A 17,641-nucleotide genomic window follows, 5' to 3' on the forward strand; every position below is an offset into this window, starting at 1 on the left:
ATCTTGACACCATTGTATCACCTCCACCTCTTGCTACTCGTCGTTCTAACCGCATCAAGCAACCAAATGTCCAACTTCGGAATTTTCATCTCTACCACACAACCACGGTTGCTGCCAACCAATCTTCTTCCTTGTCAGGTATGCGTCACCCTTTGACTCGGTATATTTCCTATGCACAACTCTCACCAAAATATTAGAATTTTCTTTGTGCCATCACCATTCTTGTGGAACCTACAACTTATGAACATGCAATATTGGATCAAAAATGGCAGGAAGCTATGGCTGCAGAACTCCATGTTCTTGAAGAAAATCACACTTGGACACTCACAGCTCTCCCTTCCGGTCATCGTCCAATTGGGTGAAAATGGGTGTATAAGATCAAATATAAATCTGATGGCACAATTGAGTGATACAAAGCTCGGTTGGTGGCGAAAGGCTTTACTCAATGGGAAGGGATTGACTATAAGGAGACCTTTTCTCCTGTGGCTAAGTTAACTACAGTTCGATGTTTACTTGCTATAGCTGTTGTCCGACACTAGTCACTTCACCAAATGGATGTTCAAAATGTCTTTCTCCATGGTGATTTGCTTGAAGAAGTCTATATGCAACTGCCACCCTATTTTCGTCGATAGGAGGAGACACCTATGGTATGTCGACTCAACAAGTCATTATATGGGCTTAAACAAGCCTCTCGTAGCCGGTTTTAGAAATTTTCTGCCACCATTCAACAAGATGGTTTCCATCAATCAAAGGTTGATTATTCACTTTTCACAAAGATCTCTGGTAATTTTTCACAACTGTGCTCATTTATGTAGACGACATGATCATCACCGACAATGATGAAAATGTAATTGCAGCTCTTAAGGAAGACCTCCATACCAAATTTCACATCAAGGACCTCAGTCAATTATGATATTTCCTTGGTATTGAAGTTGCTCGTTCTACTGATGGTATTTCGATATCCTGACGAAAATACGCTCTTGATATCTTAGATGAAGTAGGCTTGCTTGGAGCCAAACCATTGTCGACACCTATGAAAGAAAATAATAAACTCCTACCCACAGTAGGGGATTTATTGAAGAATCCATCCACTTACAGAAGATTGGTTGGACAACTCATTTATCTTACCATTACAAGGCTAGAGATAAGTTATCCAGTTCACATTTTAAGCCAGTTTATGCAAGAACCAAGAAAACCTCATTTGGATGTTATTCATCATCTTCTGCAATATCTTAAAGATGCACCTGGACAAGGATTATATTTCCCTGCCAAAGGAAATTTGCTACTAAGAGGATTTTGTGATGCAGATTGGGCTCGATGTTCGATCACAAGATGATCTGATCTGTGATTGGATATTGCATTTTTCTTGGAAGAGCTCTTATTTCATGGAAAACCAAGAAACAGACAACAGTGTCAAGGCCATCAGCTGAATCAGAATATTGAGAAATGGCTTTCATTACATGTGAACGTACATGGCTCAAGTATTTGTTGGATGACTTGTAGGTAGAACACTCGCAACCAGCCAAACTATTCTGTGATAGTAAAGCAGCACTCCATACTACTGCTAATCCAGTTTACCATGAATGTACCAAGCATATAGAAATCGATTGTCATGTTGTTTGAGAACGAATTCATTCAAGTGCCATAGTAATTGCTCATGTTCCATCGTCTTGCTAGTTTGCTGATTTGTTCACTAAGCCACTCAATTCATCAATTTTTCATTCCCCTCTCAACAAGTTTGGCGTTCTTGACATACACGCTCCAACTTGAGGGGGAGTATTGTGGGAAAAGAATTAAGGATCCCATAATTTGAGGATGAGATTTGATTGTATAAAGAAGATTATTTTTAATTGATTGTAACTGATACGTTTGCACATAGATTCCTAGAATAGGTTAACCAATGCTTTGCATATATGCATCTTCTTCCCTTAAGTTGATTAATTGAATACACAACAGATTTCTAGACTTCCAAAATACTCCGTTTTGCTCTGTTTTCTTTTAGAATGTGATCAGAAGGATTCAGTAAATACCACTCTCCTGCTTCCTAGTCTTGTGGTTATTGTATCGGAGTTTTCAAATGGTGATGAAGAAGAAAATGATGCATTAGAACAAGTGAATGATTCTCAGAGGGATGAAATTAGAGAAAATGATGCATCAGAACCAGTGAAGGATTCTCCCAGGAATAAGGCCACGCACTCACGGGAAGGTACAACTTGCAACAGGCCATATATTCTAACCTTTCAACAGCCCATGCATGGACTCTTCCCTATGGGCTGCGATTAAAGACAACGGCATACCACTATAACACGCACAAGCCTGCAAGTGAAGAAAGCAGCAGTTGTACCACCATAGAGGAATTCTAGAGAAGGTAAGTAAGAATTTCTAGATTTTAGCTTTATTTTTTTTTTATTAGATTGAAAGTTAGAATTTTTCTTATTAGTTTTGATTCATAAATATTGGAATGAAGGTTAGGTTATTTGTTAGCTTTAATTATTAATTGATTCAATTTTCATTTTGTATTTCATTTTTTTTTTAGAAATTTTAATTAGTTAGTCTAGTTGACCCAAAGTTATTTTATTCACTTTTAAGTATGTTAACTTTGATTCTTGTTTGGTCAAATTTCAATTCATGTGTTTTTTTCAAAGTTTTAGGTGATTAGTTTAATTGATCCTACAAAATAAAGTTTATGTTTTTTTTTTTTTTTTAAATTCTGAATTAGTTTAGGTTTAGCCTATCTTTTAGTTTAAGTGTGTTTGTGGTTTTAATTCATTAGTTTAAATAATCCTATTAGATAAAGTTTATATTTTTAATTCCAAATTAGTTTAGTTTTAATCTATCTTTTAGTTTAAATGTATTAGTGTTTTTAATTCATTACTTTAACTAGTCTTGTTAGATAAAGTTTACGTTTTTAATTTTGATTTAGTTTAGTTTTAGTTTTTTTTATAGTTTAGATGAATTTGTGATTTTTAATTCAATAGTTCAATTAATCCTATTAGATAAAGCTCATGTTTATGATTTCCATTTAGTTTTATTTTAATTCGTTTAGATGTGTTTGTGATTTTAATCAATAGTTTCATTAGTCCTATTAGATAAAGTTTATGTTTTTAATTCCGATTTAGTACAATTTCAATTATTTTTTAGTCTAGATGTGTTTGCGTGTTTAGTTGACCTCGTGCTAGTCCTTGATTTATTATTCTCTATTTAGGTGTTTCTTGAATCCTAGTTGTTAATTCTTGATGAGTATTTTCATTAACTTGTATGATCTAAGTCTTAATAGTTTATTATTTTGATAGTTCTTTATCAAGTTTAATCTTCGGAGGTCATCATAAAATAGCGAAGATTGGCCTCCATTCTCACCACTTTAGTTTGCTTGATTGTAAAAAATTTTACTTTGTGATTTTGTTTTCTTTCGTGTTGCTTGGTATTTTTGTTTCTTATGTTTTGTTGTTTTTAAATTAATTTCTTTTATTTTAAAATAAAATACTTTTTTCAAAAGATCCCTTTGAAAATCTATTTTAAAAATTCATTTAGAGTCCTTAGAATCAAAATCTCATTTTCTTAAATAATATGCAACCATGTCTCGATCGGTTCACATCTTTCTGAGTTTTCAATAAAAATTATGGTTTTGAGTATGACATAATCCAAGCTTGTGGTCCCAAATAAATGGGATAATTCTAGGCTAGATTCGTGCATATCAATTGGGGAACTGGTGGAACCCCTACATAAGAAATTTTTTCAAGACTCTTCTTTGCGGCTAGTTTTCACTCAACCACTGACCTTTTACATTTAAAATTTGTTTCAACAACTTCAGAATATTTTTAAAAAATTTCCAAAACTTGAATGATTTTCCTCATTTCTTAAACTTATATTTAAAATTTCGTTTGAGTTAGAAAGCAATTCCGGAATAGAAGATATAAATGAGTATTTAGGAGGGCTTTGTTTTCACCCAATTCTGGACACCCAAAATCTTTCTATAAAAAATAAAATAACATATGACTTTTTAAATTTGATTCAATATTTTTCCTTAATTCTAGACTTCCTGAAATTGGTCTTAGATATATAAAATATTAAAAAAAAAAAAAATCATTTTTGAGGGAGATATGATTTTTCAAAGTTGTACCTACCGCACATAATGGATTCTAGACATCTAATTAGCTGGAGTATTTTAAAAATATTTTTGAGTACTACCCGACCCTGGATTTATTTTTATTTTTTTTGTGATATAGACACTTTGAACGATGTGTGTGATTTTTTGTATGATTTTATGTGATTTCTTATTATTTTTTAGAAAAATTCGTATATTCATGCCACTTTTTTTTTTTTACCTAATCTGGACTTTGTATAACTTTTGGGTGTCTTTGCTGCAATCTGTTATTTGAATGAGTGTTTGGTTTTTGGTATGTTGATCTACATGTGTAGAAGTTGTTTCCTAGAACTTTTTGTAATTAAATCCCACTCTAAGACATTTTTTTTAGAAATTGTTTTGTGATACTTCCTTTTCTAATTGCATGCTGATGACCTTGTACATTGAATTGCTATTATTTTCGGAGTCATTTGACTTACCTTGGCTCAATTTTGGCTTTGGTACTGTGTATTAGACATAATGATTATGTTATATAATTTATACTTATCCTAATCACTATTGCATTTTTGGAGGAATCTTATAAATTATGCATGCTATCCAGGTACTCTCTCTATCACTTACTTTTCAGAATTTTATGAATATGCATGTTGTTGTGAGCCATGTTTATGTTTGATTCCATCCTTAGGTGCCTAGATGCCTGCTCGATTTTCTTTGATTAAATACATGTGGTGTGCTATATTTTTGTGCTAACTTTAATGTCTTATGATAGCAGTTGAGAAGCAGTCCAAGTACACATTCTAACCTTCCTTTGTGATTGTGATTGTGATTTAATTTTTTTTTTAGCATGCTAGTTCTGAAATCACCTTAATCTACCTAGGTACCTTCAATCAATTGATTAATTTCCACTTTTCCCTCGATTTAGTCATTAGAGACCTCTTTAGGGCTTAGAGGGGTGCTATCTCTTAGAGGTACCTTTCCAATAGGTAATCTGATCATCGGACCAAGACTCAGGTTTTTCAAGACTTGCTTTTCCAAAACTATGGAGTCACTTCTTTAGGGTTTTCTTTCTTGTTTTATTTTCCCTTTTAAAATAAAATAAAATAAGTGGTGACTCCAACTTTTTCAAAACTAATTTTTCACCAATAAAAATGAGTCTTGCCATTGAGTGGGGACGCACGTGAAAAATGCAGGTACACATATACATACTTTTTGTATTACATTTCAATGAGAGAATAATTAACCCACCTTCAACTAAAACCCTTTTTGTCATCTTCTTGCGTGCTCTGTTCTCTTTAGCTCTTCCATAAATCTGCAACTTGGACTCTAATGCTGATTTGTTATGCCAATGGAAGCTTTAATGCAAACAATGTTAGTTCAAGAACACGGAGATAAAATAATCCATATAAAAGTATACAAAGTTTTAATGTGGTTCGACCAACCATGCCTACATCAATAGATAAGAGAGAATCATTCCACTATACCATAGAGAATATTACATAGGATCAAACCAAATACAATTATTAGGTTCCCAAAACATTCTATGTTTTCCCACTCTTTGTATCAAAATTCTAAACCATGAGCAACTTTGCTCCACGGGGTGTGTTATATTCTTCCTTGCATCTCTATCCACCTCATATAATCTTTACAAGCCCATTTTCATTCCATAAATTTTTCCTTTCATGTCCTAGAATATTTATAGAGATATTCCTATTAACTTTCCTTTTTTTTTAAGGAAATGTAATATTACAATAATATATCAACTTAGGAAAAATTCTATACAATATTCTTACGAAAAGGAATCTATACTTACTAGGAATTTGAGACACTTTCCAACAATATTTACCTTAGACCAAATTCCAATAAGTCGATCTTTCATCTCTCCATGATACACACTTATCACATCCTAATGAGGGAACAATCGACTCCACTTTCAACTAAAATTTCTTTTGTCATCTTCTTCTGTGTTTTGTTCTCTTTGACCTTGCCATAAATCTTCAACCTAGGCTTTGATACCAATTTGTTGTGCTAACGGAAGCTTTAATCCTAACAATATTAATTCAATAACATAAAGATAAAATAATTCATTCAAAGATATATGAGATTTTAATGTGGTTCGGTCAACCATGTCTATATCCACAGATGAGAGAAAATATACCATAGGGAATATTATAGATGACAAAACCATATACAAGTATTAAGTTCTCAAAACATATCATGTTTCCCTACTCTTTGTATCCATACCTTGAACCATGAGCCCCCTTCCCTCGCTCTATCGGGTATGTCCTATTTTTCCTTGCATTTTTATCTACCTCATATAGTCTTTACAAGCCCATTTCTATTTGATAACTTTTTCGAATCCCCTTATGACCTAAAATATTTATAGAGATATTCCTAGTAACTTTCCTTCTTTTATAGGGAAATATAATATTACAATGATATTTAACTTGGAAAATATTCTATACAATATTATTTACAAAAAAGATCTATACTCACTAGAAATTTGAGATACTTTCCAACAAAAATTATGAAGGAAAGACAGAAGAGCAACCTATGGAGGGAGAAGGGAAGCTTGTATGCCATGGGAAAGTGGTTGATGGTGGATGATTGAGTATATATGGAAGATTAGCTACGAGTTTATGATCAGCTGAATGCTAATGGTGGACAGTTCCTGATAAGAAGGATGGTGCACTACCAAGAGAAGAGATTCCATTTCTTTTCTTAATGGGCCAAGGAAGATATGCTTATGGATCATGTATGAGGGGGACTAATCTTGGAAGCATTACTATGTCAATGGAGCTTGGACACAGTTGAAGATGCATGCTCTAATGCACCTTTGATTGGTCGAATGGGTGTTTGAGTAAGACCAAAATATGCACGTTTTGGTATTAACTTAACTAGGATCGAAGGTGAATGCATAGAGGACCACAAATATGATCTTGCTTCATAGAATTAATGGTTTTGAATGGCCACGAGCTGGTTGATGAATGAGGAGTTAAAAGTGTTATTTCAGGGGCCTTTTTGCACAGCTCATGTCATCGAGAACCAGAGGGGGCTGTTTTAAAGAGCATTTCGAGGTTTTTCTTTGCAGCATATATTCTCTCACCTTGGAATGCCTATGTGCAGAGCTCTAGGAATTAAGAGCCATTTGCTACATTGGAGTGGAGATCTTGCACCACAATATGAGGATCAAGTACCTACGTGAGAGTTCTAAAATTTTGGCACCAATACGTATGTTTCGAATTAAAGAACACTCCTAATGTTGGGCTGGAAGTAGGGGAAGACTAAAATGGTGTCAAGTGTTCATGACCTTGGCTTATATATAGTATCTGTAAATGTTAGGATAGAACTTTTGGAACTTAGCTAACCTTGTAATACAATTCTCTTTATTTTCATTTTTCCTTCATTTTCTTTTTCTTAATTGCTTGCCAACATGTCTTGTGGAGTTGATTTTATGACTAAAATCATTTTTTTTTCTTTTTTTGGAAGAGGAAGGATCTAAAATCAAGGTCTGCAGTGATTTAGAAAATTGGAGCTTGAATTGAAGAAGTAATATGATTGAATTGGTTAGTGTGAAATTATAGAATAGTATTATGTTCAAATTGTCTTGAATGGTTAATATAGTACTGTAAACTTGGCGGATTTACTAAATTAATCTCAAGGTTAGATTTTGTGAAATTGGATGGTAGCATTATAGGAGCTATTGAACGATGATCTAAAATGAATTAATTAGATACATGATGTGGTTGATACAAGAAAAAAGTTTTTAATCACAATCACAAGAATACATATTAGTGTGGTGTGGTGCATTATTTGGGCAAACCTAATGGCTCCATTGACACTGAGATGACTTTCAAGATTAATGACCAGACATCACACTTGGTGTTTTTGCCAGAGCATGTCATCGACCTGAGAAGTGAGAAATAGAAGCAGTGGCATTGGAAGCAGAGGACCCAGTAGCGGTGGAAGAGTCTCCATGAGCTCTATAGTCGGAATCAATGAAAGCAGGCCTAGTTGGGGGTCCATGCTCAAGTGAGCTGATCTTGCTGCGTAGCAAGAAAACTACTTCAGACATTGTGGGCCTCATAGAAACTGATGACTGAGTGCACATCAAAGCAATCTCTATGATCTTCTTCACTTCTTCGGCTTTATATTCCTCAGGGTCTAAGCTCTCGTCCACCAACTCTAAATGCTTGTCATTCTCGTAAAGTGTCCATGCCTATTTACACAATGATATATATCAAAATTCAAGGAGAAACGTAAGGAAAAAACTACATATGTAAGAACTCAATTGCAATGACTAGATTTGATTAAGATTGAAAAACATATATAAATGCAGGACAATTACTTTAGAGCTATAATGAAGATGGGACAAAGCCTTCAGTAGATTTCCTTGTGAATGAGATGTAAAGAGTATTGTGATTATGGTGGATTACCCGTTCAAGCAAGTATTCGGTGACATCTTCAGCCTTCATTTCATTGCACTTGCGGCCACTTATGATTTCAAGGACGACAACCCCATAGCTATAGGTATCAACCTTTTCAGATAACTGTCCAAGGATTGCATATTCAGGTGCAGTATAACCCCTGAAGCATGATAATTACTAGTCATCACAACAGCCCAAGATAGAACTTAAGCAAATGGAGCACAAACCACTAGCCTTTTAGTCATAATTAGGAATAGTCAATCCAAGAAAATGGAGATAGAACGTAAGCAAATAGAGATAATGCATGCAAATTTACGTAATATGCATGGTGTTCATAATAATGGACACAGACAGATCTTGATCAGTGATTTCTTATACGGGCTTACAATGTTCCAGCGACTTTTGTGCTGAGATGAGTCTGGTCCTCTGGTAGAAGCCTTGCCAACCCAAAATCTGCAATTCTGGGCTGGAAATCATTGTCAAGAAGAATATTGCTGGATTTTATATCACGGTGTATAATACAGACATGGAATTCCTCATGTAAATAGGCAAGACCCCTTGCTGTCCCAACTATTATATCAAACCGTTGTCTCCAGTTGAGAGCTCCTCGCCTTTCGCCTGTATAACAACTCCAAATAGATTAATATATACAAAATTCAACAGTTTAGCTAGCTTGATTATAGCAACTGAGCAGCCTAGCCTGATTAAAACTATCCAACTAATTAAACACTTAGCCTTTGTTTAACTCTATAACTGAGCCATGTGGTGGCTGTTTTTGGTCCGTATGGTTAGAAGGATGAGATTAACTTACCAAATAAGAATTTATCAAGGCTGCTATTGACCATGTATTCATAGACAAGAAGTAGTTCTGATCCTTTTTTACAACATCCAAGAAGACGGAGGAGATTGCGATGATGAACATTACTTATGATCTTGACTTCACTCTCAAAATCTGCCTTTGCCCTATTGGGTTGACCTATAATTAGCTTCTTAACTGCAACCGTTGTCCCATTTTTCAAATAACCCTGTTCAAAGATGGACTTAATATAACCTACCAGCACTTGCCCAAAGCAATAAACATTCGACTGGACTACATATATATCTGGAATTTTACCTTATAGACATCACCAAAGCCTCCCTTTCCAAGTTTATATTCAGCTCTAAAATTTTTTGTTGCAGATTTCAAGTCTCTGTGGCTGTAATTTACTGGGCCTTGCAACTCGGGTACCCCTAACATATCACCTGTTATGAAGGTAAGCAATAAGGTAAAAGGTTAACAGAAAAATAGTACTAAAATAATGGAAAACAACTATGATTCTCAGAAGGGTTAAAACTGTTTTCCAAACCATGATGGTGCAACTTGCTTTAATTTACCTCTAGGAGCTGCCTTTGCCCTTCTTGAGTGCTGATGCCATACAAACAACATAATGAGGAGCAAGAATAGGCATACACCTCCAACCACTCCTCCTATAATGGCTTTCTTCTTGGTTGAACCTCCTGCAAAGAATCCAACATCATTGTTTACATACTAATCTGATACTGCTTAAGATAATTGATGTGGTGGAATGGATCTTCAAGTTCGAGTATTAGGCTTATATATAGTAGTATCCCAAATTGGAAGGAATAAGATTAAGACCTCACCTTTTTCTAGGAAGGGCAAGATATCCGTGGTCTGGTTATCAGCAAAGAAAGGCGTGTTTGAGTACCTCAGGAAACATCCTGCATCAACAGCCCTACCGTCTGTACTGGGAAGACAACTCTTTATGTTTCCATCTGCGACTTTCAAGCACTCTTTGCAAGCACTTGCACTCGCCCTTTCAACACATTGAGCCACCCCATACACGGTTGCACCACCACCTCCGACCACTTCCTTTTTATATGCTGCATAGGAATCATTAGTTCTGGGTGTTGCAGTTTCAAGATCTGATAATAGTCCGTTTACTGCTTCTTGGAAAGCAGTCGCCTGTGCTGCAGTCTGGTTGCCACAAATTGCAGTATTGCCAGAGCCAGTAGTTTCGTCGTAGAAGCTGCTGCTCTCATATCTAAAGAAAAGAAGCAAGCCCTAAGAAACTTGTATTATAGAAGGCCATATCTGGTTCCAACAAGCCATGGACATCAGACAACCCACGGGCTTGAGTCCATTGATTACTACTCAAAAAGTGCTATTTTGTAGCTTGTAATTAATCCTTTTAAACACTTTTGAGTAGTAGTTATTGCCTTTTAACCCAATTAACATGTTAAGGACCCTTGCAATCATTTCTAATCAAATTGTGTAAGTTTTGGTGTTTTTGTTAGTAATTTGATCACCAAAACAATCCAAGAATGAGGGAGAATTGTATATAGTTCATGGCAAAGCAATGAAGAGCTCAAATTCATGAAGAACCAAGCTTTGGAGCTCCATAGCCCTTTGCCAAAGTCGTTCAAAGTATGCAAGGAGAGAAGCAAGGAGAAAGGAAAAACAGAGTGAAGAAAACAGAGGAAAGCTAGCTGCAGTCTTCTTGCGCACTTTTGGAGCACTTTCCGAATTCCATTTTCTACATTCTATATACCATTTCAAAGCTCAGGAAGTCAAGAATCCAATGCTTCAAACGGTGCGCGATTCGGAGTTGAAACGAAGGAGTTACAGCCATTGCAAGAAGATCACTCCAAAGTGTTGCGAAATCAGCCTTTTGTTGCGAGAATTTCGCAACCTTTTTGTACAGTGCTATGGAATTCCTCCTGAAGCTACCCGATACATGCCGCAAGCTGGAACGCTGAGAACCTCAAGGTGGAAGCCAATTTTGCAGCCCTGTGAGTTTAACTTGTTGTTGCGAAAATATTTCGCAGCCCTCTTGAGTGCCTGCGAAATCTCGCAGACACCATTTTCACCTGCGAAATGTCCTTAGTGCTTCCTGATATTTGTGCACCGACTCTTTTAGATCTTTTCTTCAGATATTTTTGTATAAATTTCCATTCTTCTCCTTGTAAGCCACCAACCATAAGATTTCTTAGCTAGGAAGGTTGGAAAAACTCCTATATATATATTCCTTTGCATCCACTGTAATCATATATCATATATCATATATGTAATCCAATATATAGAATCAACGAACAGAGCACTTGCTCTGTTTTTCATATATATTCTTGTCTTCTCTTTCATTTTCATTTTCTAGCCAACTAAACTCTGAGGATTTTTCCACAGAGGATGAGAGGCTAAGCTTTTTGTTTCTTGGAGTGAGGAAAGCCGGGTAAGTTTCCACATGCATAAATTGGAAGTTTTGTTGTTTTAGTTTTTAATGAAGAGAAAGTGTGACCCGTTAGTGATTTCTATGTTTTTAGTTAACTTAAAACACCTTAGAGTCACCTGGGCCAACACTTGGTAAGGCAAGTGATTTCCAACCATGGAAATGCACTAGTTTACCCCTTGCGAGCCTCTGGGAGGTGACTTGTAGGTAGGATTTTCTAGAATTGCCAATACTTGGTAAGCTTTTGGACTCCAAGGAGACATCCATTAGTTATCTCTTGCGAGCTTTTGACGGGTAATCCAAGGTTAAAGATCACCTTGAATGGCAAGTGCTAGGTGAGAGGTATGAGCCATTGCAAGATGCATCAGTGAGAGGGATTTAGTGTTTGAACCCATTAATGGGAAGCATCTGTACAACACCGGTTAGAGAATTAACTATATGTTAATTCTCTAATGCGAGGAAAATAAACAAGTGACCGGAACTCCCTTTTTGTATGAGGAATCTGAGCCTAGTGATCTGAACTCCAAGAAACATCTTTTCTTTGTAAGTAAAATTAGTTACTATTTTTGGCTAGTTTAAATCTAAACCTTTTTCATTCAAGCATCTTTATGTTTTCTTTTAAAGCTAACCTTGAAATGAAAAGGCACCAATTCAACTTTGAATTAACATCATTTGTGAAGTGAAAACCCATCCTAGTGAACGATCCTAGAGCCACTATGCTATAGTAGCTTTGTCTTTGCTACCCTAGTATATGGTGTAATAGGTTATAAATTTTGTTGATTAATCCCTCAATCAAGGAGCACCAGCTGGACACAAATCAGCTGAGACACCAATTAGACATGAATCATCCATATTCATCACAAAATATTACTTTACATCTCTGATATTGTGTTCTTCGATTTTTGTTACTTTTTTCACAAAAAAGGAAAAAAAAAGAAAAAGGATGACAATCAGGCATGTTTTTCTGCTATGCGCAAGAACATCCGAGTTAGTTAGTGGATTTGTTCTGCTTTGCGCAAGAACATCCGAGTCTCAATAAGTATTTACCATTACATTTACCCTACAAAAAACTTCATGAACATGGTGCAAAAGTTAAATCTTTTTCTGCAGAAGTATGAATATGGGAAATTTATGAGTATACTTGGTAGCTGTTTTTAAAAATAATTTTTTGTTACAAAAAAAAAAAAAAAAAAAACTCTTTTAAGAAAATAAGTTTGATAATTTTATTTTATTTTATAAAAACCGTGCTGTCTAAGAAGGTATTTAATTGTTTTCAATAGTATATTTCACTTTTTTTTTTCTTTTTGGTATTCTAGATTAATTTTTAAGATTAAGACTAATTAAAGAATCCAATATTATAAGCCTTGTTTGATTCATAGTTTGTTTGCCTTGTTAGACAATTTATGAAAGTTTAGGAAACAAAGCACTTTGAAAGTTGAGTATAAATAAACACATGTAAGTGTGTTTCTAGTGTTTGTTTATACATATACTAACCCTTATTTCATAATGTACCATATGATGTTAACACATGTACCACTTCCATTATTGAACAAAAGTTTGTGACTATGATTTGAAATATCAATAAATACAGATGTATCGGTACTTAAATTTTATGGATATATTGGAGATATTGGTGGATATTTTGACAAAAATATTGGTGAAACCAAAATTATTCAAAATTCATGGAAATATTTAGAAAAAGTCCAAAAAATGATGAAATAAGTAAAAATATGCATGTTAAAGTTATTTTGTAAGTGTAATTGACATATGTATGGTCAAGGAGAAAAAATATCAATAAACAGGGATATGTTGGTCTTAATAATTTATTATTTATTTTATCAAATTAATTTTAATTTTTAAAATATTAGAATTTCATTATTTTTTTATATTTTAGTATTTTTTTGAATAAATCTATATTTTTATATTTTAAAATAAAAACATTCAAAATTAAAAGGATAAATATAAAAAATTTAAATGTGAAGTGATATTTTTTTAAAATAGGATTAATGAGATAAATGATGATACATTTAATATTAAAAGTATAATTTATTTAATTCAAATCTAATTAATAATGTAAAATAAATGATCATGCATATATGATTTTTTAATATTTATATTTATTATATTTAATTATCATATAAATGATATAAAAAAAGACTTGTTAAGAAAATTATGATGATGATTTTTATAATTTTATTAATTAATTAAATAAAATTTAAAATAAAATAATTATAATATATTTATTTATTAATTAAACAAATCATGCCAATTATTACTTCTCTGGCCTACATTAATATCATGATAGTAATTAAGGAGTGTATTTTATAATTTGTACATATAATAGAGAAAGCTGGTTTATTTGCTTTAAAAAATGAATTTTATGTTTGCATAATTATTTTAAATAAAATATTATTATAATCACTCATTTATCAAAATATTAATATTTAAAATTAAATACAATTTATAGATTTATTAAAATATTTATATTTATACATTTTAGTAAATTATTATCATCTTTTAACCAAAAAACATAGTTTTTATCTTTTATCATCTACAAAATTTATCATTACATTCTTTATAGAAACAATTATTATCTAATTATTCTATATTTATTTATGCTAACTTAATATTCCTTCTCTTAGGAAGGAATGGTCTTTTTTAAATAGAAAAACCATTTTCTTAGTGGGGGAGGGTAGAAGGGTGAGATTTTGGGAGGATAGGAGGTGTGGAGACAATACTTTGAACAATATTTCTTTTCATTCTTTGGATGTGTTGGCAACTTCAAAAGAGGCTTGGGTGGTGAAAGTTTGGGATTCTTTGGGAGAGGAGGAGGGTTGGAATCCTCAGTTTTCTAGACTGTTTAACAATTGAGAGGTGAAGAGATTCTTCTTTTCTTTACAAAGAAAGAGGGTGCTTACTGATATGGAGGATAGAGTGCAGTGGAAAGAGGTTAAGGATGAGAATTTTTTTGTTAAATCCTTTTATAGTGCTTTGGAGGTAGCAATGCACTCTCGTTTTCGAGAAGCATCATTTGGAGCCCTTGCATTTCTTTTAAGGTAGGATTTTTTTGTTTGAGAAGCTTCGTGGGATAAGACTTTAACTTTGGACCAACTAAAGAAGAGGGGATGGTCACTTCTGAATAGATGTTTCCTTTGTTGTACTGTAGAAGAGTTTATTTATTATATTCTAATCCATTGCACTAAGGTTAAGGTTTTGTGAGTTGTTATTTACTCTCTTTGGTGTGATATTAGTTGACATGGTTCTTTTGTGGGTAAGAAGTGAAGAAGATTTAGAGGGCGATTCCCTTGTGTCTCTTTTGGACGGTTTGAAGGAAAAGAAATAAAATTGTTTTTGAAAATGAGGAGCTTTAGATTAAAATGATGAAAAAAAATTTTGTTTGTAATTTTTAGTCTTGGACTAAAGTTGTTTATAGATGAAGGGTCTTGCCCTTTAATATATTTTTTTGATTGGTTGTGTTTCAAACGATGTGATTTTTTGTATATCATCTTTTTTTTTATTATTATTGTTTTTAGGTGCTTATTGTATACTTCCTATATGCTTTAAGTTGGCTTTTGGGTGGCCTTTTTATTTATACATAGAATTTCTATGCTTTTACTAATATAAAAAAAATATTTGTTCTAAAGTAGATACAAATTTGTGTGAGGTTTTAAAATATCATGGTTAGACCGTTTTCAATTTTATTATTCATTTTTAATAAAAAAAAATATAATTCTAAAGTTTATTTAAAAGATAGACAATTTCAAAGGCTTTTTTTTTTTAAAAAGAAAAACAAATTAAAAAGATGGGTGTATTTAGCAAAATGGATGAGTTTGTAAAGTAGAAAACATAAAAAAAAATAATTTCTAATAATAATAAAAAAGAGAAAATTGAGATAAAGTATAACCAATTATTAAAATATAAAAAATTATGAAAATATTGATAGTTGAATTTTACTGAAATATAAAAAATATCATAAGGAAATTTAGGTAAAAAATATTAATGGGATGGATTAAATCTCATATAAATATTGAAAAAAACTCAAAAAAAAAATGTAATAAATAGATATTGAAATTATTATTTTATATATATATGGCTGGAAATAATAAAATTCCTCATCCTCCATGGAGAATGCCTATTATTTTTTTTTTAATTTTTAAAACAAAATTATATAAAAAATTAATATATCAAATATAACTATTTATTTTTATTTTTAAAAATTAAATTATGAATAGTATATTATTTTTAAAATTATACAAATAATAATATATTTGGAGAGGGGAATAGCATCCCTTTCCGGATTCCCGATTTGTTCGCCATCCCTGGAGTTGGACCATTCACTAATAGTTTTAAAATTATAAAGTAATAGGTTATATAAATTTTAATAAATATCTTCACATTTAAATATTATATATTTAATAAAATGTTAAAATATCATAATATATGTATATATATATATATATATTTAATTCCATAATATTAAAGGTGAAAAAAAAATTATTGATTTTTTATTTTCTTTATATATATTTAAAATTTTTATAAGTATTTTAAATTTTAATAAAAAATAAATTAACTTTTCTAGTTTAATTAGCAATGTTATTCTAAAAGCATGTTAGGAAATAGCCATTTTTGACATCCGTCTTGCAAGCAATAAATAAGAAGACAATTACCTGAGGAAGCAGCCATCGTAGATAACGCGAGCGCCATTGGCTGAAGAGCAATTGCGTATGTCTGACTGAGCAGTGTTGAAGCAAGCCACACAGTCCTCAGTGGACATGTAATTTCTGCACTGCGCCAGGCCGTAGACAGTGCCCGTACTCCTTGTTCTCTGTGCCGTGGCGAAGCGCTTGTTGTCGCTTAACTGCGTTTTGAGGTCAGACAAGGTGTCGTTGAGGTTGCTGTAGAAGTCGGAAAGGTTGGGGGGGCTGTATGTACTGCATCCCTGGATTAGCAGGTTGGTTTGTGGGTCTGAAACAGCTTCTCTCATCAACCACCACCACCATATTCCCACTGTCATCAAGGACACCAAGCCTCTGCCGAACTCCATCTATACTATCTTCTTCTCTTCAGTTCGCTATATATGAATTCAAGCTCATCATCAGTTAAGCAAGGAACAAAGGAAGGATATTCCATAGACATGCTACTGCACAGCTCGCATATTCATTATACTGCATACACACCAACCCTGAATAGTAAACTACAGAATCTATCATACATACCTTTGTTCTTAGATACAGTGGCCTCTGAATTGGAGTTTGGAGGTGAGTTCTTGGAATTAGCAGCAATGAATGGTATAAATAAAATTGTCCGAAAATCGAGTTGGGGCATAGATTACGCAATGTTTTGTTATCACACGTCTAGTCGGGTGGGTCAGCGGCGGCCAGCTACGAGCCAGAAATCTGGTCCATTGGCCCCATGACTTATAATATCAATTTTAAAAAGAAAACTCGAAATTAACGCATTATACTTCAATTAATTTATCATTACCCTCAACAAGTTATTGGTATAAAAAGAATCATTTGCCAAGCATGTTATGAAAATACAAGCCCCTTTAAAAGTTAAAAATTTTCTAAGACCCCTTCATAAAAATACTAATAAAAATATTATTTGTCGAGGTTATAAAAAATCCAAACCCATCAAGAATGGAAGACATAAAAGGGCAAGCATGCGTGATATGAAAAATACAAGTACTTTAAAAATTGAAGACTGGACGACAAATTATCATGTGCTATGTGAAAAATGTAAGCCTTTTGAGAGATGAATAACGTGAAGGGCCAAATATTCATTTATTTTTCCGTAGATATTATAAAAAAAAACTTAAATTTTTTGACTGTATTATTATTATTATTAGTCAAAGACGTTGGCATTTGATTGGTATGAGTCTTAAGGTCAGAGGAAAGGGCTTACAAAAA

At 33.1% G+C, this 17,641-nt stretch overlaps 1 protein-coding gene across 1 annotated transcript; it reads right to left on the reverse strand.

Annotated features, from left to right (window-relative positions):
- Positions 1 to 7,832: 7,832 nt before the first annotated feature.
- LOC100256473 (cold-responsive protein kinase 1) lies at positions 7,833 to 16,791 on the reverse strand. The gene is made up of 8 exons (XM_002265783.4): positions 16,400 to 16,791; positions 10,150 to 10,550; positions 9,883 to 10,005; positions 9,623 to 9,750; positions 9,320 to 9,533; positions 8,895 to 9,126; positions 8,518 to 8,668; positions 7,833 to 8,300 (listed from the first exon to the last, which is right to left on the reverse strand). Exons 1-8 carry the CDS (start codon positions 16,774 to 16,776, stop codon positions 7,983 to 7,985), a joined length of 1,944 nt encoding a protein of 647 aa, XP_002265819.1. The 5' UTR covers positions 16,777 to 16,791; the 3' UTR covers positions 7,833 to 7,982.
- Between the last annotated feature and the right edge of the window lie 850 nt (positions 16,792 to 17,641).

Source organism: Vitis vinifera, chromosome 4 (genome assembly GCF_030704535.1).
Source record: "Vitis vinifera cultivar Pinot Noir 40024 chromosome 4, ASM3070453v1".
Lineage (NCBI taxonomy): Eukaryota > Viridiplantae > Streptophyta > Magnoliopsida > Vitales > Vitaceae > Vitis > Vitis vinifera.